At 43.8% G+C, this 21100-nt stretch overlaps 1 protein-coding gene across 1 annotated transcript in view; it reads right to left on the bottom strand.

Moving 5' to 3' along the window:
* HLF (HLF transcription factor, PAR bZIP family member) overlaps positions 1-20793 on the bottom strand; it is a gene marked incomplete at its 5' end in the record, with an annotated part of 31227 nt that extends 10434 nt beyond the window's left edge. Inside the window, 2 exons of the mRNA XM_080356671.1 lie at positions 18744-19079; positions 20409-20793. Coding sequence (XP_080212797.1) covers positions 18744-19079; positions 20409-20793 — 721 coding nt within the window. The remainder of the gene's footprint in view (positions 1-18743; positions 19080-20408) is intronic.
* Between the last annotated feature and the right edge of the window lie 307 nt (positions 20794-21100).

The raw sequence follows: 21100 nt of genomic DNA, 5'->3' as shown, positions 1-21100 counted from the left end.
AACGTGCATATTACATGCTATGCCTGCTGTGCCAGTAACATTCTGCCCTTCAAAAGTAATAAAAAATATGAGGCACCACCAGGTAAAATCTTCCACTATGTCTACTGGACTTAAGACTCTGCTCTTGTACAAAATCCATCCTCTGCAAACCTTACGCTGTCTTCAGCCCGTGTGAAGGCGGCACTTGGCTCCACGAGGCCCTGTTTCTAAATGCTGCCAGGAAATAAAACCTTTTTTCTCTCCCAAACCAGCCCCTGCCTGAAAGTAGTTGTTCCTGTCCCCAGTGTTTCCCCTGCACAAGCGCTACCCACAGAAACCAAGGGTTTGATCCTGCTCCCAGAACACTGCCCAGGGATTTTCAAATTCTTGAAAAGCATGGAATCCACAGCGCTCTTAAATGCCTTTCTTGATCTTCTGTAGGGCGCTGCTTGCCCTACAAAGACAGGAGAAAACGGCATTCAGTGGGGACGGGGCCTGGAGAGAAGCTGCAGGAAGCACATTCAGACAGGTAGTTAATTTTGATTTACACTCGGCTTAGAAGCATGTTTCACTTTAAGATGCTGGTATTCCCTGGTGCATTGGAACTTCGTGATGTCCTTTGGCATATCTATATATATTTTCATTAATTGGCAATTCACATATAGTAAGGTTCCTCAAAAAGTACAACTATTTGTTTTCTTAAAGGGAAGGTTCCAGAGAAGCATCACAATTGTTAATAAAAAGACAAAGAGATTTGTTTTTCTTTCCTTGGACAATTACATACCCAGCTTTAATAAACCAAACTCAAAGAGCAGATTTTAGATAGAGCCCCCACTTTAGATAACAGCCGCATATGGCATCCATAAATATGCCCTCACGTGGAATACCACTCAAAACAAAGACAACGCTTGTCCTTAAGTTGTGTTTATGCCACTGCCAATGTGCTCAGCAGGACTCCAGACCAAGTAAGTTCCTCTCACATTGTTCTATTTATTTGGCTAATGCACATCCAGGACAGCACGCTCCCAGTGAGTAAACAGGTCTTGCAAAAAGCCACCGTGTAATCCCGAAAGCATATGCCACCCATGACTCACGTATCTATTACCCAGTTCTGGTACCCAAGCCCATCTTGCTTGGGTGTGTTATCAAAACACAGCTAAGTGAGATTTCCAATGGCATGGAAAAGCCACGTGAAACGGGTTCGTTTCCTCTGCCTCCCAATCGGCAGCGGGCGGCGAGGCAGGAGATGCTATCGGCTGCTCGCTCAATACAGCCCTGAAGAAAAAGGGTCACTGGGCAGAGCCACAGGAACTTGCAAACTTCGCCTTTCTTTTGATCCGTCCCAACTCTCTGTTGACATAGCTTTTCATTTTAATCCTTTTTTTTGTTCGATAAAACAAAGTACGCTATGTGACAAAACTAAATTGATGCTTTATAGAGGGTCATTTGTATAAGAGAATCACATTTTAAGAAGTAGAGCTGCCATCATGGAGATACACTGTTCCCATAACACTCCTTAGTACACTTTTTTTCTCTCTGCCTTAAATCAGGGGCCTCCAGCATGTTTTGGAAAACAAACACAAATCAAACCAAAATAAAAAATACACCAAACAAACTAAAACCAAAACGAAACCAACACAAACACCACACCAAAACCCCAAAGCTTGTATTTGGTTTGTTACAGCCAATAACTGCAGAGGTCCAATCTGTTTTACATACTATTCCAAATGAACACACACAAAGAAAGCACAAGGGTGTGTGGTTGTATCTTTTTCGCTATTGATGTATTTATCTTCATTTGCAAAGTACACAAAGGCATGAGTCTCAGGTAGTCTGAGAAGTGGTTCAGAGGAGGAAGGGAACACAGAACTGTGGCTCAGAGAAAATTCCAGGAGAACAGACCGTCGCATTCGGACGGTACCCACGTGTCCGTAGCTACTTCTTCACAGCTGCTGCATAATACAGGTTTTCATGGCACATCAGACACAGACAAAACCAGAGAACTTCAAAAAGAAAGTCTGATTACAAGAAATGACAACACTGAACACTGGGCAAGACATTGTTCAACTTCACTTGTAAATGTGAGAGTCGTTTGGTTAAAAAGGAATGCATTCTCCTGCTCGCATGGGCAACCACCACTGGTACGAAACACCACTATTTGGGGTTTATTCAGGAGGGGGTCAAGTGCCAATGTACTTATCTCTGACACCTTCAGTCTCTACAATACTTACAATTTATATTAAATATAACAGTGCTTTACTAAAAGCTGATTCCCACAGAAGTAAATCCACTGGTCTGGTTCTCTTTTCACAACGGCGGTCATCCCATCCTCCATACAGGACACCTGCGGGACAGCACAGGCCTTATGGCACTTTATTGTTCAAGGCTTTTGAGAGGATTTGGGGGACGACGGGATAGGACACGACCCCTCATTGTTTTCCTCTTCTTCACCTGTAGGCAAAGACACCACAGGCTCCTGTGATGTGCCCCAGCCGATCGGAGCATTGGGTCTGCAGAGAAGGCATATCCATGCCCTAATGAAATGAGGAACACTGGGGAGCTGGCAAGCACCGCGAGCTGAGGGCAGCAACAATTCATAGGCTTGGAAAATTATGTGGGCTTTACCTTTCACACTCCTGTTAACTCCGATTTTCATGAAGTAGGTGGTGTTGCTACAGCAACTGTCATATCACATCATTTCTGCTGTCTCTGTCACAGAGATCATCTTATTTTATCTTAAACTCAGATATGCAGCTTTTCTTCCTCTATTCTAAAGCCCTCTATATTTTGGATATAAAAAAATTACACAAAATAGAGCTGTGCCATATAAATGATATTTTTTAAAAAGGTAGCAAAGCTTACAGAACATTTTTCTTTGCTCTCCTTTTACAAATGCAGAAGGAACAAAGAAAACGGAACTAACCAGCTTCATGGTGCTTCTGAGTTTCACAAATAAATTAAGAGCTGGTTTCACGATAAAAATGCTTTGTGCCACCTTCAATGCTTTCCTCCTACAGAAGCCAGCCCTGTGTTCTGGTGCACTTCTCCAGAAGTAACTCACCTATTCACAGGTGAGAACATCTCGCTTCCTCATGCCCAGGCCGTTTGTGTGGGTACATTCCACACGCTCCACACCCCGCTTGGATGCTGCTGCCCATCCGTGTGCTGTTCAACCCGCACCGCTCACCCGCTCGACCTGCAGCCTGGGAGAAGCACTCACTGAAGCAGAAGTTTCAACCCATCTTGACCTGTTTCAGAAGGTTTTTTCCGATCCACTAGGGATGAGGTGGCCGCCCAGCTTTGTAGCTCCCTTGCTCAGTAACCCCAAAATTTGGCTCTACCTCCTTTGCCTTCATTTTGCTGCCTGTATAAGGTCCTTGAGGACTCAACACACAAGCAAAACTCAATAAAATCCTGATGACGAAAAGGGTCTATTAAGGTTTTGTTATTAACGTGCATTCCAACTTCTGTACTCACAGATCTTCCTTTAAAAAAATAAAAAACTAATGTGGAACAGCAGAAATATTCAGTTACAGCCTCAGGCTACTCAGGAAACTAAAGCAAGCCCTATCTGTCCTCAAAGATTATTGCACAGACCACTCAGCTGCTAGCGCTGACCACCAGATCAAGCTCTGCCGCAGCCGAAGCTGGTGAGTATTTATATCGGCTGCTTCGTAAGCATTTCCAGTCACTACCAAACCAAGCAATGCACTCACCAAATTACACTTTGCTTCTCCACAGACAGGTCCTGGACAGATACAAATCTGCTTGTGTGGATCGAAACTGTGGGCAACTATATCCCATGTACCTGGCTAACGGCTAAATACACAATTTAGATACCAAGTGGCCTTTCAGTTCCCTCAATGACTTTGCAAGCTTCATTTCAGTGCCCCAGTAATTGATGGTTATTCTTTAGCTCATTTCCTAGATAATTGAGTTCTGTGCAATTGTGCTGTGCGCGTCTGTCTCCTCCCAACAACTCTTGAAACTGTTGGCCAATTTCATAGAGATTTAGTAGAGAGGTATCCACATGTATTACTAACAAGCTATGTGAAAATGTAAATGAAAGATCTTAACTCCCTGGCTGGAGGAACCTCCTTACGCATCAGAGAACCCACGGAGATGTTGCTGCTCATGGAACCGATTCCTTGGGCAGGTAGTAAGAACGAAAAAGTATTCACCAAGTTATTATTTGTTATGTCAGTCAGGAAAGTCACTAAATCCTCTTGTTCTCTACTGGAATTGAGGATGTCTTTTCACCTTACCTCACCCACTCATTTACTATTTCCAGTAATCGCAACCAAAATTATTTGACAACTGCACTGTGACTTGACAATTTCCACGCAGACACATCTGGTGTTGATAGCCATTAAAACAGTCATGCACATGCCCTGCCTTAAAAATCAATGGAGAAGACAATCAGATGTGGACAACCCAGCTGTCTGGTACCATCTGAGCATTTATTTATTCTTATAATATGTAGTGGAAACCAGAACTCTACTAGAAAGAGCTTTTTTATATTATCCGCAGCAGTTACACAAGCAATTTAAGCCTTCCAAGCAAGACACAGTAGGAGTGTTCGGGAACCAACAAATTTGCTCTGGTAACAATGAAACATTCATTATGGGGTTTGGGGTGGGGAAGGGTTTGGTTGGAGGGGGAATATTTTCTTTTTTTTTAAAGATTTTGTTAAAATGCAAGACAAAAAGCCAGGTGAGGGACACTGGGTTGGACCCACCGCTAAGAATCAGAGTGCTCTGGATTTATGCTGCGTGTCTCTGCCCACTTGAGAGATACACACTAATGCACAGACCAGTATTTGGAAGATCAGAGATCCCTTCTCTTCCTCCTGACCCCCACTGCTGTTATCTCAGCATTACGGATGTCCACAATTACTAAAGCTTGGGGAAGAATGGGTTAAACTCAGCAAAGCAAAAAAAAAACAAGCAAGAGAAACACCTTTCCTCTTTCTGCTTAACTGGATAATTGGTTAGCAGGAACCTGCTTGATGAGTTTCAGCAGCTCCTGGAGATCAGGCAAGGCTGTTTCTGAGCCCTGTTATAGCTGCTGACTGTATAAACATCTTTAAGCCCTATCTAAGGTTGTTTTTTTTGACAACTAAAATTTCCAGCAGGCAACGAAGCAGTTTGTATAACAAAGATCCATCCAAACCCAGTGAAGAGCAGCAAACTGAACTATTTTAGACAGAATATTTTAAAGATGTTATATACATCAAACTGTCATGGTGAGAATAAATAGATGGTTTTTAAAATGTTTAAGTGAATGAAGAAAGTCTAAATAATTCTTCCTGCAATGGAGGGAGTGTAACAGTAAGATTCACATGAATAAATAACACGTTCTGCCTTAGTAATTTAAGGGGCTAAGAAAATTCTAGTCTTGAAGGATCATGTGACAAATCAAAGGGCTTCACTGCATCTGTACAATCCTCTGGGCTTATTACTTGATACCATTTATCGATAATGCAAAAGATTTTACTCAAGTAATTAGTGATTTTGAGTCCAGTTGGCTAAAAAGAAAGTACACAAGGGTTGATTTTCACACAGGGATTATCTTGTCCTATATCAGATGTGTGTGCAAGCACGTGAGTTAAAAAAAAAAAAGACAAACCCTGTTCAAATCTTGCTCTAAGTTCAAATGAGTCACAACTGTAAAATCACCAAAGCAGCACCTACAGTGAGCAGTGCAAAATGCTGGAAAATATTTACTTAGAACTGTCCACATTATCATCTTCATTTCTATTTATTCACTTTGATGTTTAACTTAACTGAACGCTGCAGCTGATGAATAGACATGTAAAAATGCTGAGTTTTAACACCAAGAAGCAAGCTCTCCCTTCTTGAAGCTCTGTCAGTTGACACCAGGTGAGGGTCTCACCACAGGGCTCATTCTCCCAGGTTCCTTTCTCTCTGAAGATTCAGGAAACGCTCAGAGAAAGCATCTGTATATTTATAACCTGAAGAACAACATACAGATTTCTGGAAAATTATATCAGCTTTTGCGAGTATTGATCCGCTCAGACACGACTCGAAGTGTCTGATAAAGTCACCATAAAAACAGACTTCGAGGCTCAGTACTGTCCATAGAAAACAAACCAAACAACCCCTCCCCACACTTCAAGAGAAATGTCCCTTCATAAAAACAGGAGCTGCTCCTCCAACACTACTGCTCCCGATCATGTTTTGTGCCCCCTCCCCAAGCACTGTCTTTTTGTACTAATTCTTCATCCAAGGGTGCCCTCAGAGATGCTGGGGTTTCAAACCCAGCGCCAACTTTCCAAAATATGCTGTATTTTGAAAAGCCCGTTTTTGTTTCACAGAGAAATAAATGAGTTTGCATCATAAAACCTTTATCCCCCCAAACCCAAAGCCTCCCATACAGTTAAAAATCAAATCCAGCTTTATTTTCCTGCATGAGTCAGGCTGCATGCAAACAGCTCAGGGTGGAAAATAGAACTGAAGTAAGAAATCCAGAGAGGGATACTTGTTCTTCTAACAGCACACTCCTATTTTCCCAAGACATTTGCTAATATTTTCATTTTAAAACCAGAGGAAAACCACCCTCTTCCCCCCAAAAGAAGTTTTAAAGATTATAAAGACACACAAGGACACACTTTATTATTTTAACAATTATTGCTATTTTCAGAGCTTCAGCACAGCTACTTCCTTCCATAATTGGACTTCAATCAAGCTCCAGCGAAGCTTTTGATCTTGGAAAGAGTAACAACATAGCTCTGTTATCAGCACACGGGGGCAAAGAGTAGGACATCCAGAATTTTTCAATAAAAGAAAGTTAATTGCTTTGACTTGTATTTATCAAAGGTCATGGCCACAAGTTCTGAGTGCACATACATAACGGTGCACACTGAGAAATCCTGTACAGACTGGCCCAAGTAACTGTTGGGATTATGCTATCTGTATGCATCTAAAAAAAAAAAAAAAAGGAGAAAAAAGCAGCAAAACAATGCTAGATTACTATCCAAATATACCCCAGTGGATGTCCTGCCAAATAGCAAATATGTGGCTGTAAGCTCCAAACTGAAATAAAAGCTTGGCCAGAAGCCCAGAGCTTCACTGTATTTTGCTCAGCTAGCCATAGTCTGGCAGAACAGAGTGAACACATTCTCGGCCACGTGACGGAGGAGCCCGTCGGGCCAAGCTGATTTCCTTGTGTTGGTTAAATGTGATCTTCAGACTGTACACACCAGTGGCTTTGGGAAAACGTGAGAAAGTGGGAAACAACAAGCCAGGGGCTATAAACTGAAGGGCAGATAGTTAAGGTGTTCACTTAAGACACTAGTGTTGCCAGTGCTGTATTTTAATGGTGTGTTAACTGGACTCATAGCACGAAGCACATTCGGCAAGGGTGCTGAGCACTGCGTGTTCACCTGGATTTTCACAGGACTTACACATCATCAGCTCCTTCAAGGATGCAGACTCCGAAAGGACCTGACCTGGAAATGGAGCTGTAAATTCTTCATTGTAGAGGATTATGAGAGTGGCTCAAAAATGCCAAATGCTGAATGACTTCAAACTCCATATTCAGGAGAATTAGATGTACTAAGGCCTCTCAGACGTGGCCCGATACAGGCAGAGTATGACTGATGGTGATATATAACCTCTACGGCTCTGATTTTGCTGACACTACTTAAATCACCACCAAGTAGCACTCCTAAACAGAGAGAAACATCCATGAAGTGAGACAGAATTTGCCCAAAGGATTCAATCCAAAAAGCATGCAGGATCTAATGGGATAAAAGCTGCCCTGCCTGATGCTAAGGTATTATATTTTGAAAGTAGTGATAATGATGTTTTTAAATAAGTGAGTTAGGCAGAAACAAACAGCATTCCTGGCCAGCATCAGAGCTGCACGTGACTTGTGAGAACGTGCTACACGTGGGAGCAGAAAGAAAAGCCTCAAAATGTGAGACCTCAGAAGTACATCCTGGCTACAGATAAGAGCAACTCGGATGAAGCAGTCATGAGTACATAAGAAAAGTGAGATTTGTTTACTTTTTAAAAGAAATTAATTGATAACTCAGACACGTGCAGCAGCTGGTGAAATTGGAGACACACGAGTGGACAATTACACTTCTAATTCTTTCCCTCTCTTTGGCTAATGATTTCTTTTCACGTGTTCAGAGCGGCTTCCAGACAGAGACTACCACAGTTTTCAACAATGACTTCAACCATGTCGCCCTGAGAAAACTGAACATATAATGGAGTTTGGAAAAGGGTTTCCCAAACCTGGTGATGACTCCAGTCCAACAGAAAGAGCAGCCATGTGCTCACGGATGTACCAGTGTCAGGTCTTGGAGTCTGGACAAGCCATGCCCTGATTTTCCAAGTGCTGAGACACCAACAGCTATGGTGCTTCACACAGACACCAACAGATATGGTGCTTCACACAGACACCAACAGATATGGTGCTTCACACAGACACCAAACTACAGCTGCCCAACATTTGTAACTGAAGGCTTGTGGTTTTAGCTCCTCAAAAGCTTGACACACAGGCTGACTTTAAATATACCATACTTGTTCCTAATTCTCTCATTTAAATATACAGTTGAGTGATGCAGGTGTTCACAAGGTCAACCTCCTGCTCCATTTTACTCAATTTGTGTTACTCAAAAAATGGCTCAATCACCAGACTACTACCATTTCAGAAAAATCTAATAAACTAACTCCTTTTTTTTTGAATTAGAGTAAGGCATTGTAACAACATATTGCTAAGTAACATGACACAATCTTGATATGACTTATTAACCTTATCTGCTATTTATGCTCTTCCAAGGAAAGTAATCTTCACTGCAGGCAGGGGAATTAACTCCTCATTTTCAATGTACATGTAACGATACTGAGCGTAGACTCATAGGCAGCTGGTGCCAAAGGCCATAGTGTGGTCAGTCGCCGGTGACTAACCTGCTCGGATACATGGGGTCCTTGAAGAAGCCTGGAAATCAAGAGTGGGAATTAAACAAAGGTACCCTAAGGTATCTGCAGCTTCACTCGCCAAAGTCTGCACACTTTACCGGTCTCAGAGCAGCTATCGCCCAGTTCAGCAGGGCTCTGATTCTGGCCACCTTTCTCTAGCTGCAGGGCCTCCACTGGAAGTCAGTCCTTACTCCACCCTCACTCTGCCCTAAGCAAAGAGAATTAGGCTACACCATGTGCCCAACCCAGCATATAAAATTAAATTATCTCAGGGTGTATGTAACACAAAAAGATATACATTGCTCTGAAAATTTTACTTTGACATCCATAGTCCGCTGTGGTGTACTTCAGGCAGCAGTGAGCTCAGCACTTGCAGTTATTTCAGATCTGGATCTGATTTTTTAACTCTTGCAAAGTTAAGCTGAAAGCAACGCCTTAGTTTAGAAAAAGAAACAGGGCAAAGAAAAAGGCAACGTTTCCCATAAATGTTCTCCAACTTAATGCTGAGAAAGCAGGAAAAAACTCAAGTGACTCTTCATATAGCTTTGTTGTTGTTTTAAAGACACTTCATATAGCATAAACCACTGCCAGACCAAGTGGATGTTTGGGCCTCAGATAAGTGTTACCTCTCCAGAAAGGGTATAGAAACGTCTGGATGCTGTGCTGGGAACAGAACATGGGAACACGGAGAGGTTCTAACCCATCTCTAAATGCCCCAACAAGTCTGTGTGCTCAGGGGTAGAGGGAACGGGAGAGCGCGGGAGCAGCGCTGCCCCGCACTGCGTGTTGTGTCGTTACAGCTTTATCCCGACACACCCATATTTACAGCACACAATGTACTGTACAATTCACAACGCCAAGAAACTCAACATATCTAATCTGGCAGAAAAACAAAGTCATATCAGGTTAATCCAATTCTTAAATTGCACAACTTTGAAAAGCCAATAGGAAAACAAATCTTCTCCCAGCTTCTGCTCTCCCTGTTCCTCCGCCCAGCACACATACCCTGCCACGACCTACTTTTCCTCTCTGATCCCTCAACATTTTTAGCCCACTCTCACTGTTCCTTGTTTCCCATTCACTCCTAACCCACCCCGGTAGCAGAGTGGAAAGTTACACCGACCAGAGGAAGCCGTACAAGGCAGCTTTGTGCGCGGGTCCCCGGCCAAAACGGGCCGAGAGGGATGAATGGCAAGACGCGTACACAAGGTCGCTTGGACACTTGCCCGCATGTGATACTGCAATAACTGCGATAAGATAACAGGCCGCAAATTTGAAGCTGGCTGGCTGCAAGGTAGTTTCAAACCGGGCAGCGGAGCTGGGGTGTTGCTGCTGCACAAGGGGAACAACGTACAGCAAGGTTGTGTGAAACTTCAGGAACTTCTCAGGTAAAATAATTGTGCATGACTTCAGAAAGGATCAAGATCGCTCCATCGCCTGGGTTCAGCGCTTTCAAGATTTGCCTACAAACCCTGTAGCTGGTTATCTAACGTATCTTTTTAAATGAAACCTTCCAGTTTCATATAAATCACAAGACTCTGGGAGCTGAGAATTTTAAAGGAAGAATAATGGTGCAAAAATGTTTGCGATACGCTCCCCTCAACACGCACTAAATCAATTAAACCTGGTTCCTTGCATATTCGTTTCTCAAAGAGAACTGACATCTCATGGTGTTTAAAAAGGGTGTCAGCTTTCCCAGAAGCATTTCACACAGATCAAGCATTTTAAAGGTCTTATGTAAATTCTCTGATGTAGGAAATGCACATTTACATTACAGCTCTTCCCGCTCAGTAACATATTTCCACCCTATACACTCATCTATTTTCATGAAATTTTAGGAATACGATTATTCTTTCAGAATCACAAACTCCTTTCCACATTTGGTTAACATCAGCGGATATACTCAAAAATCATGAAGCCAGAACACGCAAGAGGCCGCACATACCTAGCATGACTGGATACGGTTTATTTTCATAGCAGATCAGAGTAAGCAACAGAACTGCAAGAGTTACATACAGAAAATAGCCAAATGGCCCAGGCTGCAACGAGGGGTCGCAGCTGCAGGGATTACAGACGTCAGGAACATCTATATTTCCATTGTGCAGCACAAAGAGGGACCCGTGGTACGGCTGATTGCTGCAGGGTCCTTCACATTAAGTCAGTTTAACCCTCTCTGTTTTGATGAGGAGCAGGATTTGGTTTTGAGTACTTGGTTCCTGCTTAGTAAGCATTAAAAGCCAAACGCGCAGCTGTTTTTTAAGGAGACTTCTTACTGGAATAAGACCCATTTCTGAATGTTGAAATGGCGAGTTTGTAAAAATGACTAAATTAAGTCACCTCCTGTGTTTCAAAGCAGCTCTCTTGCTTTGAGCCTGTTTCACATCCTGCAGCCTTGAGTTATGTCCTCTTCTACAAGAAGGTTTAGTGCTATTATTTCAGTAACCTTGCTGTACTAAAATATTGATTGTGCTGTCAGAGTTCTGCAGGAGTATTTGGTGTTCAGAAGTTTGACAGTATTGTTTCTTCACTTTTTCAAAAGGCAATCTACAGTTTCCTTCCTCGCCTCCTTAGAATCTCAAGTTATAAGCAGTTACTAGTGGGACCACATTTCATTTCTGTTTTGAGTGCTTTCACCTGCATTATGATTGCTAAGTTACTAGGTCATCACAAATATACTAGTAGTAACATCCACATACAAGAAGTGGGTAGCCTTGCAGGCATTTTAGACAAAAAAATTAAGACCCTGCCATTGCCACACAAAGCAATGGATCTTGCTATGGACAGAGGACCCTGTTCATTCATTTGTTTATTAAGTTCAGGAGTACCAACTAGTTCTGTAATGAATTACTTAATCTTTGACCTATTGTCCACAGCCATGTTCCAGAACAAGGAATTTATAGCAAGCTGAGCTCCCTAAGGCTAATTGGAAAAGAACTCTTTTTTTGTTAAGCCATTCTCCATCCTCAACAAGTCTTTTACAAACTACCCATTTTTGCCTCTCTGCTTATACACCTACATATCTAAGGATGACTCTTTGTTACAGATGAGTCGTTGCTGTAGTTCACTCTAGCATCTGCTTGTAGTAAATGCATGCTAATACAGCAATCTGTGGGTTTCTGTCAAGTTTTGTTTCAGCAATAATCTAGATTTGTGTTGCAGTTAATAAGGAGCTGAGTTTTCTAGGACTCTAATGCAATTTGGATTTTTTTATTTCCTCCTACAGAGGGCCATACACCAAAACACAAGCAAAGAGCTGTAAGATCCTCAATGATTGTTTTCATTAAACGGCAAATAATAGGAACAAGAGAATACCACCAGTAAGATGAAGAGCTGAAGCTGTTTCTCTCAAAGCTGGGCAGAGAACCCTGAAGCAAGAGTGTGCCACATCACAAGAGCTAAGCCATGGGGTTGGATGGTGTACAACGAAAATCTGGGCCAAATTTAGCCCTAGCAAGATTTAGTTCAGAGGATGGGACTGAGAAGAACAACTCTACAACAGCTTTAAGTGTGTCAGAAATTTGACAGGTTGAACAATAACTTGTATTCGTTTAAAACTTGATGGATAGCAACTCGGTTATGCAAAGCTGAAGTGCTATGGAGAGCCCTAGCAGAGAAGAAAATAAAACAAACAAAAAAAAGCCCCACAAAAAGTTGCGACACAGGCTGCCTCACCTACCTGTGTCAGCTTTGCCCCTTGGGCTGCGAAGCTCTCAGGACCACAACGGCTTCTTCAATGCCATTTGGTCATTAAAAAAAAAAAAAGGCAATACAAGCTACAAAATCTGTTTGTCATGCATTCACTTTGACACAGTTGTGCATTTTACATTCATGTTCTATACCAACTCATTAAGTGTAATTTACTCCATTAAATGGAGTAGATTTGAGACACAAGTAAATGTTTTTTTCAGAGTTTTCATCATCTACTTAATGTAGAACAAATCAAACCATGGTTTTTCTTGAATACAACTTAGTTGAAATAACCTTTTCTGATCATCATAGTCTTCTGTGGAATTCAGACAAAATACTGAAAATATATATTATTTGTTATGAAAGTAAGACTTTAAAAAAAAAGGAAACTTATGATCATGTTTCTGTGATATAAATACTAAACAGCTCCACGAGGCCAACCAAGCTTCTGATTTCATAATGCTCTGAAGTCCTCTTTACCAGATGTGACTCTGTCCTTTCATCCTGAGAAAGCTCCACTGGTACATCAAGAGCTGTAAACCCCCCTTTAAAAAAAAAAAAAAACAAAAAATCCAGACTGATGAACGACAAGAGCACAAATGGTGACATTTTGCTGCTCCATCTCGGAGCTGATGAAGAGCGGTCAACACGCTGGCTGCCTGCTGAGCAACCCTGAAATCAGTGAGACCGCATGAGGAGTGAAGGACTCATTGCTGAGACTAATTGGGCAGAATCTGGCCACTGCCAGCTCCCACAATGGCCAATCTGCTGTCATACTAATATGCAGAGATTGAACAATTTAATATGTTTCCGAGTAGCTTTGTCTAATCAGATAACACTAATGTCTGCTTTGTATACATCTCCTGATGAGGTCTTCTCTCAACTATAACATTGTTTTATGAACTTCAGGGTGTACTCGCTTCTTAAAATCTAATCACTGCACTAGAGAATAATTCAAACGCTCTCTAACACACAAAGATGTGAAGCAAGGCTCTGAGGAAGACGCTGTAATTTTTCGAGGTAACTGCAACAAGTTCAACACTCAGACATCCTTGAAATGTCTTTCTAAGGGTACAAAACCCATACTTGTTCCTCTTCCTAGCAGCAGACAGCCCTTACTTGCCTGAGTAGGTCTGTGTGGAAAGCACTATTCCAGATGAGAAATGAAGACTCAGGCCAGGTATATTTTTTAAAGTACAGCATAAAACCCAAGATGTTTCATGCTCTTTACTGTTTGAACTCTGAATTAACTTCAAGTTCTTTCATGCAGTCAAGCAATTACTTAACCAATAATCAACGTGTAACAGTGAATATTAAAATCAGATCTCTTGAAGGAGAGACAGCATTCTTGCTTCTAGCACTAACAAGCCTTGTGTGTTCAGCACTTTTCTCCGTTATCATGTGACAGGCTATTTTTAATATTTGCCTGAACATATCTTGCATCTTCCTTTGATCCAGAAAGCAGTTCCGTGCGGCTTGTCTGCATATTGCATTTCCCTCGCTGCTGCGCTCCAGAGGCGCAGCTTTTCCATTTCCCTGCAATTTGGGCATCAGCTGGCGGCGGCGGGAGCGCAGAGCCGTGCGTGCTGCTCCAGCACAAGCCGCACAGGGCACGGCCACGTGCCTGCAGCACATGGTCATGCAGGCAACCACCACCCGGAGCCTCACGTGAGAGTCAATGTGAAGAGCAGCTCTCAGTACCAGCCTGCATGACGGTTTAGCCGGTCATTCCCATGCCGTCACGTGGGAGAGCGGAGGTCAGGAAATTCCCAGCTCCTCTCGGGGCTCGAGGTAAGAGTGCTTGGACTCTAAGAGAGGGAGCTCATGCTGCAGCTCACGCAACACCTAGTAACTGCTGGTAAACAGTGATTAAAGCTTAGGAGAGGATTCCAGCTGGGAATGCTGCCCTTCACGCTGCAAAGGCTGCGCTGGAAGAGGAGGTCATGTTAAGAAACACGAGGGTAGGATGGCTGCAATGAAGGGAGTGTTGCACACACACCCTTTTGTGGGCTGCCCCCTTCACCCCACCAGCCCCAGAATGCAGCCGAGAGGCTGGATGGAGCAATAACCACCTCTCCCAGTTGGCTGCTGTGCCTGTCACAAACAGGAGTTAGTTCAACAAAAATGCTGAAAATGACCCAATCACACCTTGTGGTTATTACAATTCAGTATCCATGTAAGAATTAAAAGGTAATGATACTGTGCTCTAGATGAAATAGCTGAATAAATAAAACATGGCACTTAATAAAATCTTCACTTCAAATGGAAACAGTTTTCAGCTTTTTGATTAACGTACACCTATTTTTTTTTTCATTGTAAGTAAAGACTTGCAGATATTGCATATGTGTGTATTTCCACAGCAGATTACAAAGCTGCTTTTTTTTGCCTCTCCCCCACCCCGTTAAATAATCTTTTGCAGACCCTTTGCAAGCAGCCTAAAGCACCCAGCCCTCTAGGCAACGCCGACTGAAAACCACTGTCACAGGAACACAAAGACTGAGTTTATTCAAAGCCTCCGACAGCCTCGTTCCCCTCATAGAGCACAGCGGTGACCAGACGTGGGCTGTCACCTGACAGCAGCACCCCTGTGACACCGCCCCGCATCCCAGGCTTTGGTGGCAAACAGAAGATTCAGATCTAACCCACAAAATCCCAAAAACCTTCTAATTAAGGTCTTCCACCAGGCGGTTCTGAATTCTAATCCACTCCGTTCAAACCCTTCACCCATTCATCCAAACAAGGGCTACACAGGGAAAAGAGCCAGGTAAAAGCAACCACCAACTGGTTACCTGCAAAATATGAACCTCCTTTTATGTACAAAGAGCTACAAATCCATCCAATTTCCTTAAAGGACTCCACAGTTAAATGGAGATTTACATTCCACCAAAAGAACTGGCAAAAGACAACACAAAGTCTGCAACCAATGAAGACCCATGAAAAAGTGTTTGCACTAACAGGTTACTTTAAAAGCTCACTTGATAAAACCTGTTTTTCTGAGGGAGACTACAGATTTCAACCAACTAATCAGCACCCAATACAGGGAGATAAAAAGTTTTAAATATGTCTACACATCAAAATGAATGGTGGTCTGCAGTGCTAAAAATAAAAAATAGTATTGTAAAACAAAACCATTATTTTTAGAAAGAAATAATATCAGACTCCAATCCTGCAACCGCCATCACCCTGTGTCCCTCCGCTTCAAAAGAAAACCAGTATTTGCTGTATGTACATTCCCAAAATAGAAGTTTATGGGAAAGTAGGTGCTTGCTTTATTCTTTGCTGTGGTCTAGAGAACAGATGATGAACAGAGCCTGAACATTCTCCCATCGACCAGACAATCTGAGCTGGAAATATAGAATCAAGTTACTTTTACAATGAACCTTTTTGTTGTTGTTATTTACCTTAAAAAACAAAAATCGGTGAGGAATTTGTAATGTCATGTTTACTGTCAGGGTCAGCGCAGCTTTGCCGAGCCTGATGACACTTCTCAGTGAATGCCAACGCAGATCTCCAGATCTCTTATAGGCATGGTATAAAAAGCATATTTGGGCAATACCTTTAGCTTCTGAAGACAGCTAAGGCTTGTATATCAACACACACAAAATTAAATCTTATACCACTCTCCTACAGACCCTCTCTGCCCAAGACAGACCCTGTACGTACACGAGTCACCCTCGGTGTTCCACGTGTGCGTCCTCCCCCCCAGCACATGGGGGGACAGGAGCTGGGACCAACCGCACGTGACGCGGATGCTCAACGCGGCGGAGCCACTTACAGCAGGGACAGCACAGATCGGCGTTCACACGCTACACGGGCTCCCAGTGTCAGACAACATTCAGGGAAACGTTTTTAGGAGAATTACTATCACTTAAAAAATCCAGTTTTCCTAAAAATAGTTAAGATCACAAGGAATTAATTTTCATTGAAATGGTATACTATTTCTTCTTGGATTTATTACGATAAAACAAATCACGACAGCCACGCATACCAGAACAGTACCTCACACCAATTAAAAGAAAATCCTTTCTTCATGTGACAGTTTAAAAAAAATGTATTTTAAAAGTCTTAAGATATATTAACCAAAAGGTTCCATTATAATAATTTTAACATTTACCTCCAGACTAACTTTCGTATTTCAAAGCAGCACATTAGCCTTGGCACTTTTGACCGCAAATTACCCGTTTTACTTTTACCAAAAATTTGGGGTTTTGCAATACACACTCTCTTATTTTAAAACCTGCTCAAATGCAAAAATCTAAGATGATCTTCTCTTCAAAACAGATTGTCAAAGTACATGACAGCACAACATTTCAACAAGCAGATGATAAACCAGACTGCTGTTAATTAAGTCATAGTACCTATATGTAGTGGGGCTGGGGGAAAGAATACATTTTAAGAAATGGAATGAGCTTCCTTTTAAAAAACACATTTAATCAAGAAATTGTATTATTCATAAGGCAAGATGGCATGAGGGAAAGAATACCTGAAAAATTAGATGTTTTTATCCGACCCCAAGAGACATGATTTCTTTTACAACAATAAAAACGTGTATAGCATTTCTGGTGAAAAAAGTTTGTAACCCTGAGCTGCAAACAGCTCGGGAAAAACTGAAAATAAAATCAATGAGTTGAAAAGTCATGTGGACAGCTGATTACAAATAACTTATGACAGGTGATCATTAAAAGCCTGGCTCACAACCAGGCTCCTCCGAAAGAAAGAATGAGGACAAATTATCTGCTTTTAATTTTATGTGTGCATATGCAACACAAAATGGGGAAGCATACACGCGCTATTTTAAAAAAACTGGCTAAGGAAAAGCAAGGGATTTTATGTTCTACTCTTGCCAATTCCAAATATATTTTGACTTTGGATATACTTGTAAATGCCTAGTTAATTGCAAATGCCTTGAAACTGAAACACAAAACAAAGTCAAGTCCACATAAAGTAAAAGTAAACGAAATCCACGATTAAACACACACTCCTGACTTGGGGCCAAAGAGTTTGTTGACAGGTTTGGGGTGTTTTATTTCTTTTTAATGAGAAAGGAATGTTGCAGACTTGTAAGACTTTTCTATTTCATCCTGCTCCACAGCTTTTGTCCTTCTATTTGTTTGTTTTGCCTCCTTATCATACGATTCTGACAATGACTTCGCACGCTGAGCGTGGCAAAGGATCAAGCAGAAGGGACAGGAGTGGTTTCCTGCTCCCAAGAGCACACTTTGCTCTAGCAAACCTTGTGTGAGCAGAAGAGCAAATAAGTCACCCTTGGTCTTTGTTTTCTCTTTTTCTTTTTAAGAAAAAAAGGCAAAGCTGCTTGTTTTCCAAACTTCAATGTTGACACTATTCCACTAACTGTGATCTCAGCCCTGCTGGTGTCAAGCCAGAGCAGTTATTCTGGATTCGTACTAGTGTCTCTAAAGGGATGATTTCAAGAGCTAATAAACTAATAGAAGACTTCCACTGACATCAAACGGGTTTGAAGAATGCATTACAGCCAAAACTTGGACTCTCAGATGTTTTCTTTGCCTTCAGCTTAAGGTGACTATAGATGTAATTTATCAACTCGGGCCAGAGCTACACTCAGTTTATGCTAATTTAAGCAAGGTTATAATGCAGCTCCAAAATTTAGTTTCTGCCTCATGTACTGTGGCAAATTTTACTTTGCTCAATAGAGAATAAAATGATGGCCCAAGTTTCAAACAAGAAGCATAGTCCTTAAGTTTTAACTTCAAAACAATTACCAAATCCTGTGTTCTCACACCAAATATTGGCCAAAGGAATATTCTCTTTTATGGTCCTTCTCCCTGTTCATTTAACGCCAAGGCACCTACGCATGACTATTCCATTTGTGGTTTTTTTTACATGCTAGCAGCTAGCCTACCAAGGAAGAAAAGATGATAGCAAGTTTCCTTGGAATTCCCACAGTTTCCTTACATAATTTAAAGAAGAATCCCAGTGGAACAACTTCACAATAACTTTACCTATTATTTTTATTTTTTGGAGTGTGACTTGAATCATACTGGCCCTCTCTAAGCTGCCTGTCAACCCTCCAGGGAGAAGTAATGATTTGCACTGGGGAGGAGGGCTGGTGTGAAAATCCACAGGAAGTTCTGAGGGCTGATTTACCTGGTCTGACGGGGCTCTGCATGCAGTTCTGCGACACCATGCCTGGATGGACTGAAGTAGAAGCCCTGCTGCTGAGGTCCATGACAGAAGGTGATGCTGAGGTAGCTTGCTGGAGACCTGACTGGTGCGGGCTATGCTCATGCTGGTTCGGACTGGGCGGAATGCCATTTTCTGAGAGGAATTCTTCCAGGTCCATGTATTCCAACTGGAAAGTGTCTCCATCGTATGGCAGTGTCTTGTCCCATAATGTTGGGCCCAAGAAAGCTGACTGAGGGACTGTGGTACTGGTGCTGTCATCGTCTAACTTCTTCTCTTTGTCTTTTTCTTTTCCGAATGCTTAAACAAAACACATAAGAAAGATGTAAGAGCTGAGTAATTAAAATACTAGCCAGCATTACTTCAATTATTTCCCCTGCGCTCTCATTCGTAAGAAACAAATATTCCATAAAAATAACTCATTTGATGCATTCCATTCAGTAGAGAAAGGTCATGCCAACTGAGCACCTTCGCTGGATCCAGCTGTGTTTTTGAGATTTTTCCTCTATTTTTAGTTAACAATTGCCCCTTGCATGGCTTTGAATGTCAGCTGCAATAAGTACTCTGAACAGACTTAAAGTGAGTACACTGAAGTTAAAAGCAAACTAGAAGAGGTTGCTGTATACTGCTGAAAGGGAACAGTATTAACCTAAAATCCCCCTAGTTTATTAACCTGTCATACTTCTAAATTAAGGTCCTAGTCTTGCTAGTCCTTACACAAGTAAACTAGCTGTCAAATGCAGGGCTTCTTAACATACAACAGTGATATCTGACAGAACATGTATTTTAAACTGCAGAAGAGCTAACAAAAAATCCAAAAGTAGAAGCAAAGCAAAAAAACCCCACAAGTTAAAATGATGCTTCCTACTCTTTCCCACAATATCCAGCATTTCAACACTCATTTTTTTTTGAGGTTATCACTTGGTTTCTCTACAGGATTTGCGAGAATCTGAACCAACAGAACTTTCCATCGACTATCGTGCCTTCTTAACGTTTTGTTTTCAACCACCCCAGCGAAATCCAGCGAGCGGCTTCGCGATGAAACGCCGCAGACACAACCCCCTCGGCTCTGCAAGAGCTCGCACAGGGTTTTCCTTCCAACGTGCATTTGATTCATGAGAAATACGAGGTGCAATTATGTCCGCACTACCCAGAAAAGTTTCAACTTTCTGCCGTTTAAACGCTTTTCAGTTTCACGGGGCCGGGTTTGGAGGAGGAAGGTTCGTTCCCGGCCGGTCGCCCCGAGGAGCGGCTGCGGCGGGACCCGGGGGGTTCGCCCCGCTCGGGCCCCCCTGCCCAGCCCCGAGCCCCGGGCACATTGTGCCCGCCAGCTGGTTGTTCCAGCGGCCGCAGCACTCGCCCTCCTCCCGGTGGAAAACCGAGCGCCTTCCGTTAGGTCAGGCCGCCTGCGCCCATCGCTTAATTCCCGCACCGAAATCCTCCCGCTACTTAATCGCCTCGGGGGCGGACGGGGGTCGGAGGGAGGGGAAAAGGGAAAGCGAGGCGGCGGTGCCGGGGGGACGGCAGGACGGGGGACGGCAGGACGGGGGCCGCCATTTCGGGGCGCCTGGGCTGGGAGGGGGCGCGCAGGGGGCCTGGGGGAGCGAGGGCTGCCCGGGGGAGCCTCACCGTCTTCGTGAGCGAGCGGCAGCTTGAGCGGGTTTTCCAGCAGGGACTTGAGCACCCCGTAGGTGGGAGGTAGGAAGGTGGGGTTCAGCGGGAGCGGCCGCGACATGGTGGGCTTTCCCTCGGGGCAGCTGCGCGGCAGCGGTTCCCTCCCCTTCCTCTCGCAAGCGCCGCTACGGAGCGCGGTGAAGCGGGCGCTGAGTCGAGCTGAGTCGAGCCGAGCCGAGCCGAGCCGAGCCGAGCCGAGCCCCGCTGGCGAGGGGGCGCCTGGAGGCCGCCGGAGCCAGGAGCAGGACAGGCCGCTCCGCCGCGCAGCTCCGCACCGTTCCGCTCTGCACCGCCGCTCCCGCCGCCGGCTCTGCGCCGCGCGCCTCACCCGCGCGCCCATGTGCAGGCGCTGCCGGCGCTGACGTCACCGCAGCGCGGCCCCGCCATTGGCGCGGAGGGCGCGGCGAATAGCCCCGACCCCCCGGCTCGCCCCGCCCCGCTCCGCGCCCCCCCGCCGGCCCCGGTACCGGCAGCGGCACCGGCCCGTGCGCGCGGTGTGTGGTGGGAGCGGGGGGGGAACGCGATCGTGTCGCTGCCCCCGCCCGCGGGGAACCGTCTCCCCGGTAACCGGGAGGAATGTTAATGATGGTGCATGCTTGACCCCGCTCGGTGCACCCGAGCGTGAGGGCAGCGGGGAGCGCGGCGGG

This window comes from Nesoenas mayeri (genome assembly GCF_963082525.1).
Source record: "Nesoenas mayeri genome assembly, chromosome: 19".
In the NCBI taxonomy this organism is placed as follows: domain Eukaryota; kingdom Metazoa; phylum Chordata; class Aves; order Columbiformes; family Columbidae; genus Nesoenas; species Nesoenas mayeri.
The sequence above is the reverse complement of the archived record's forward strand: the minus strand, read 5'-3'. Positions and strand labels throughout refer to the sequence as shown.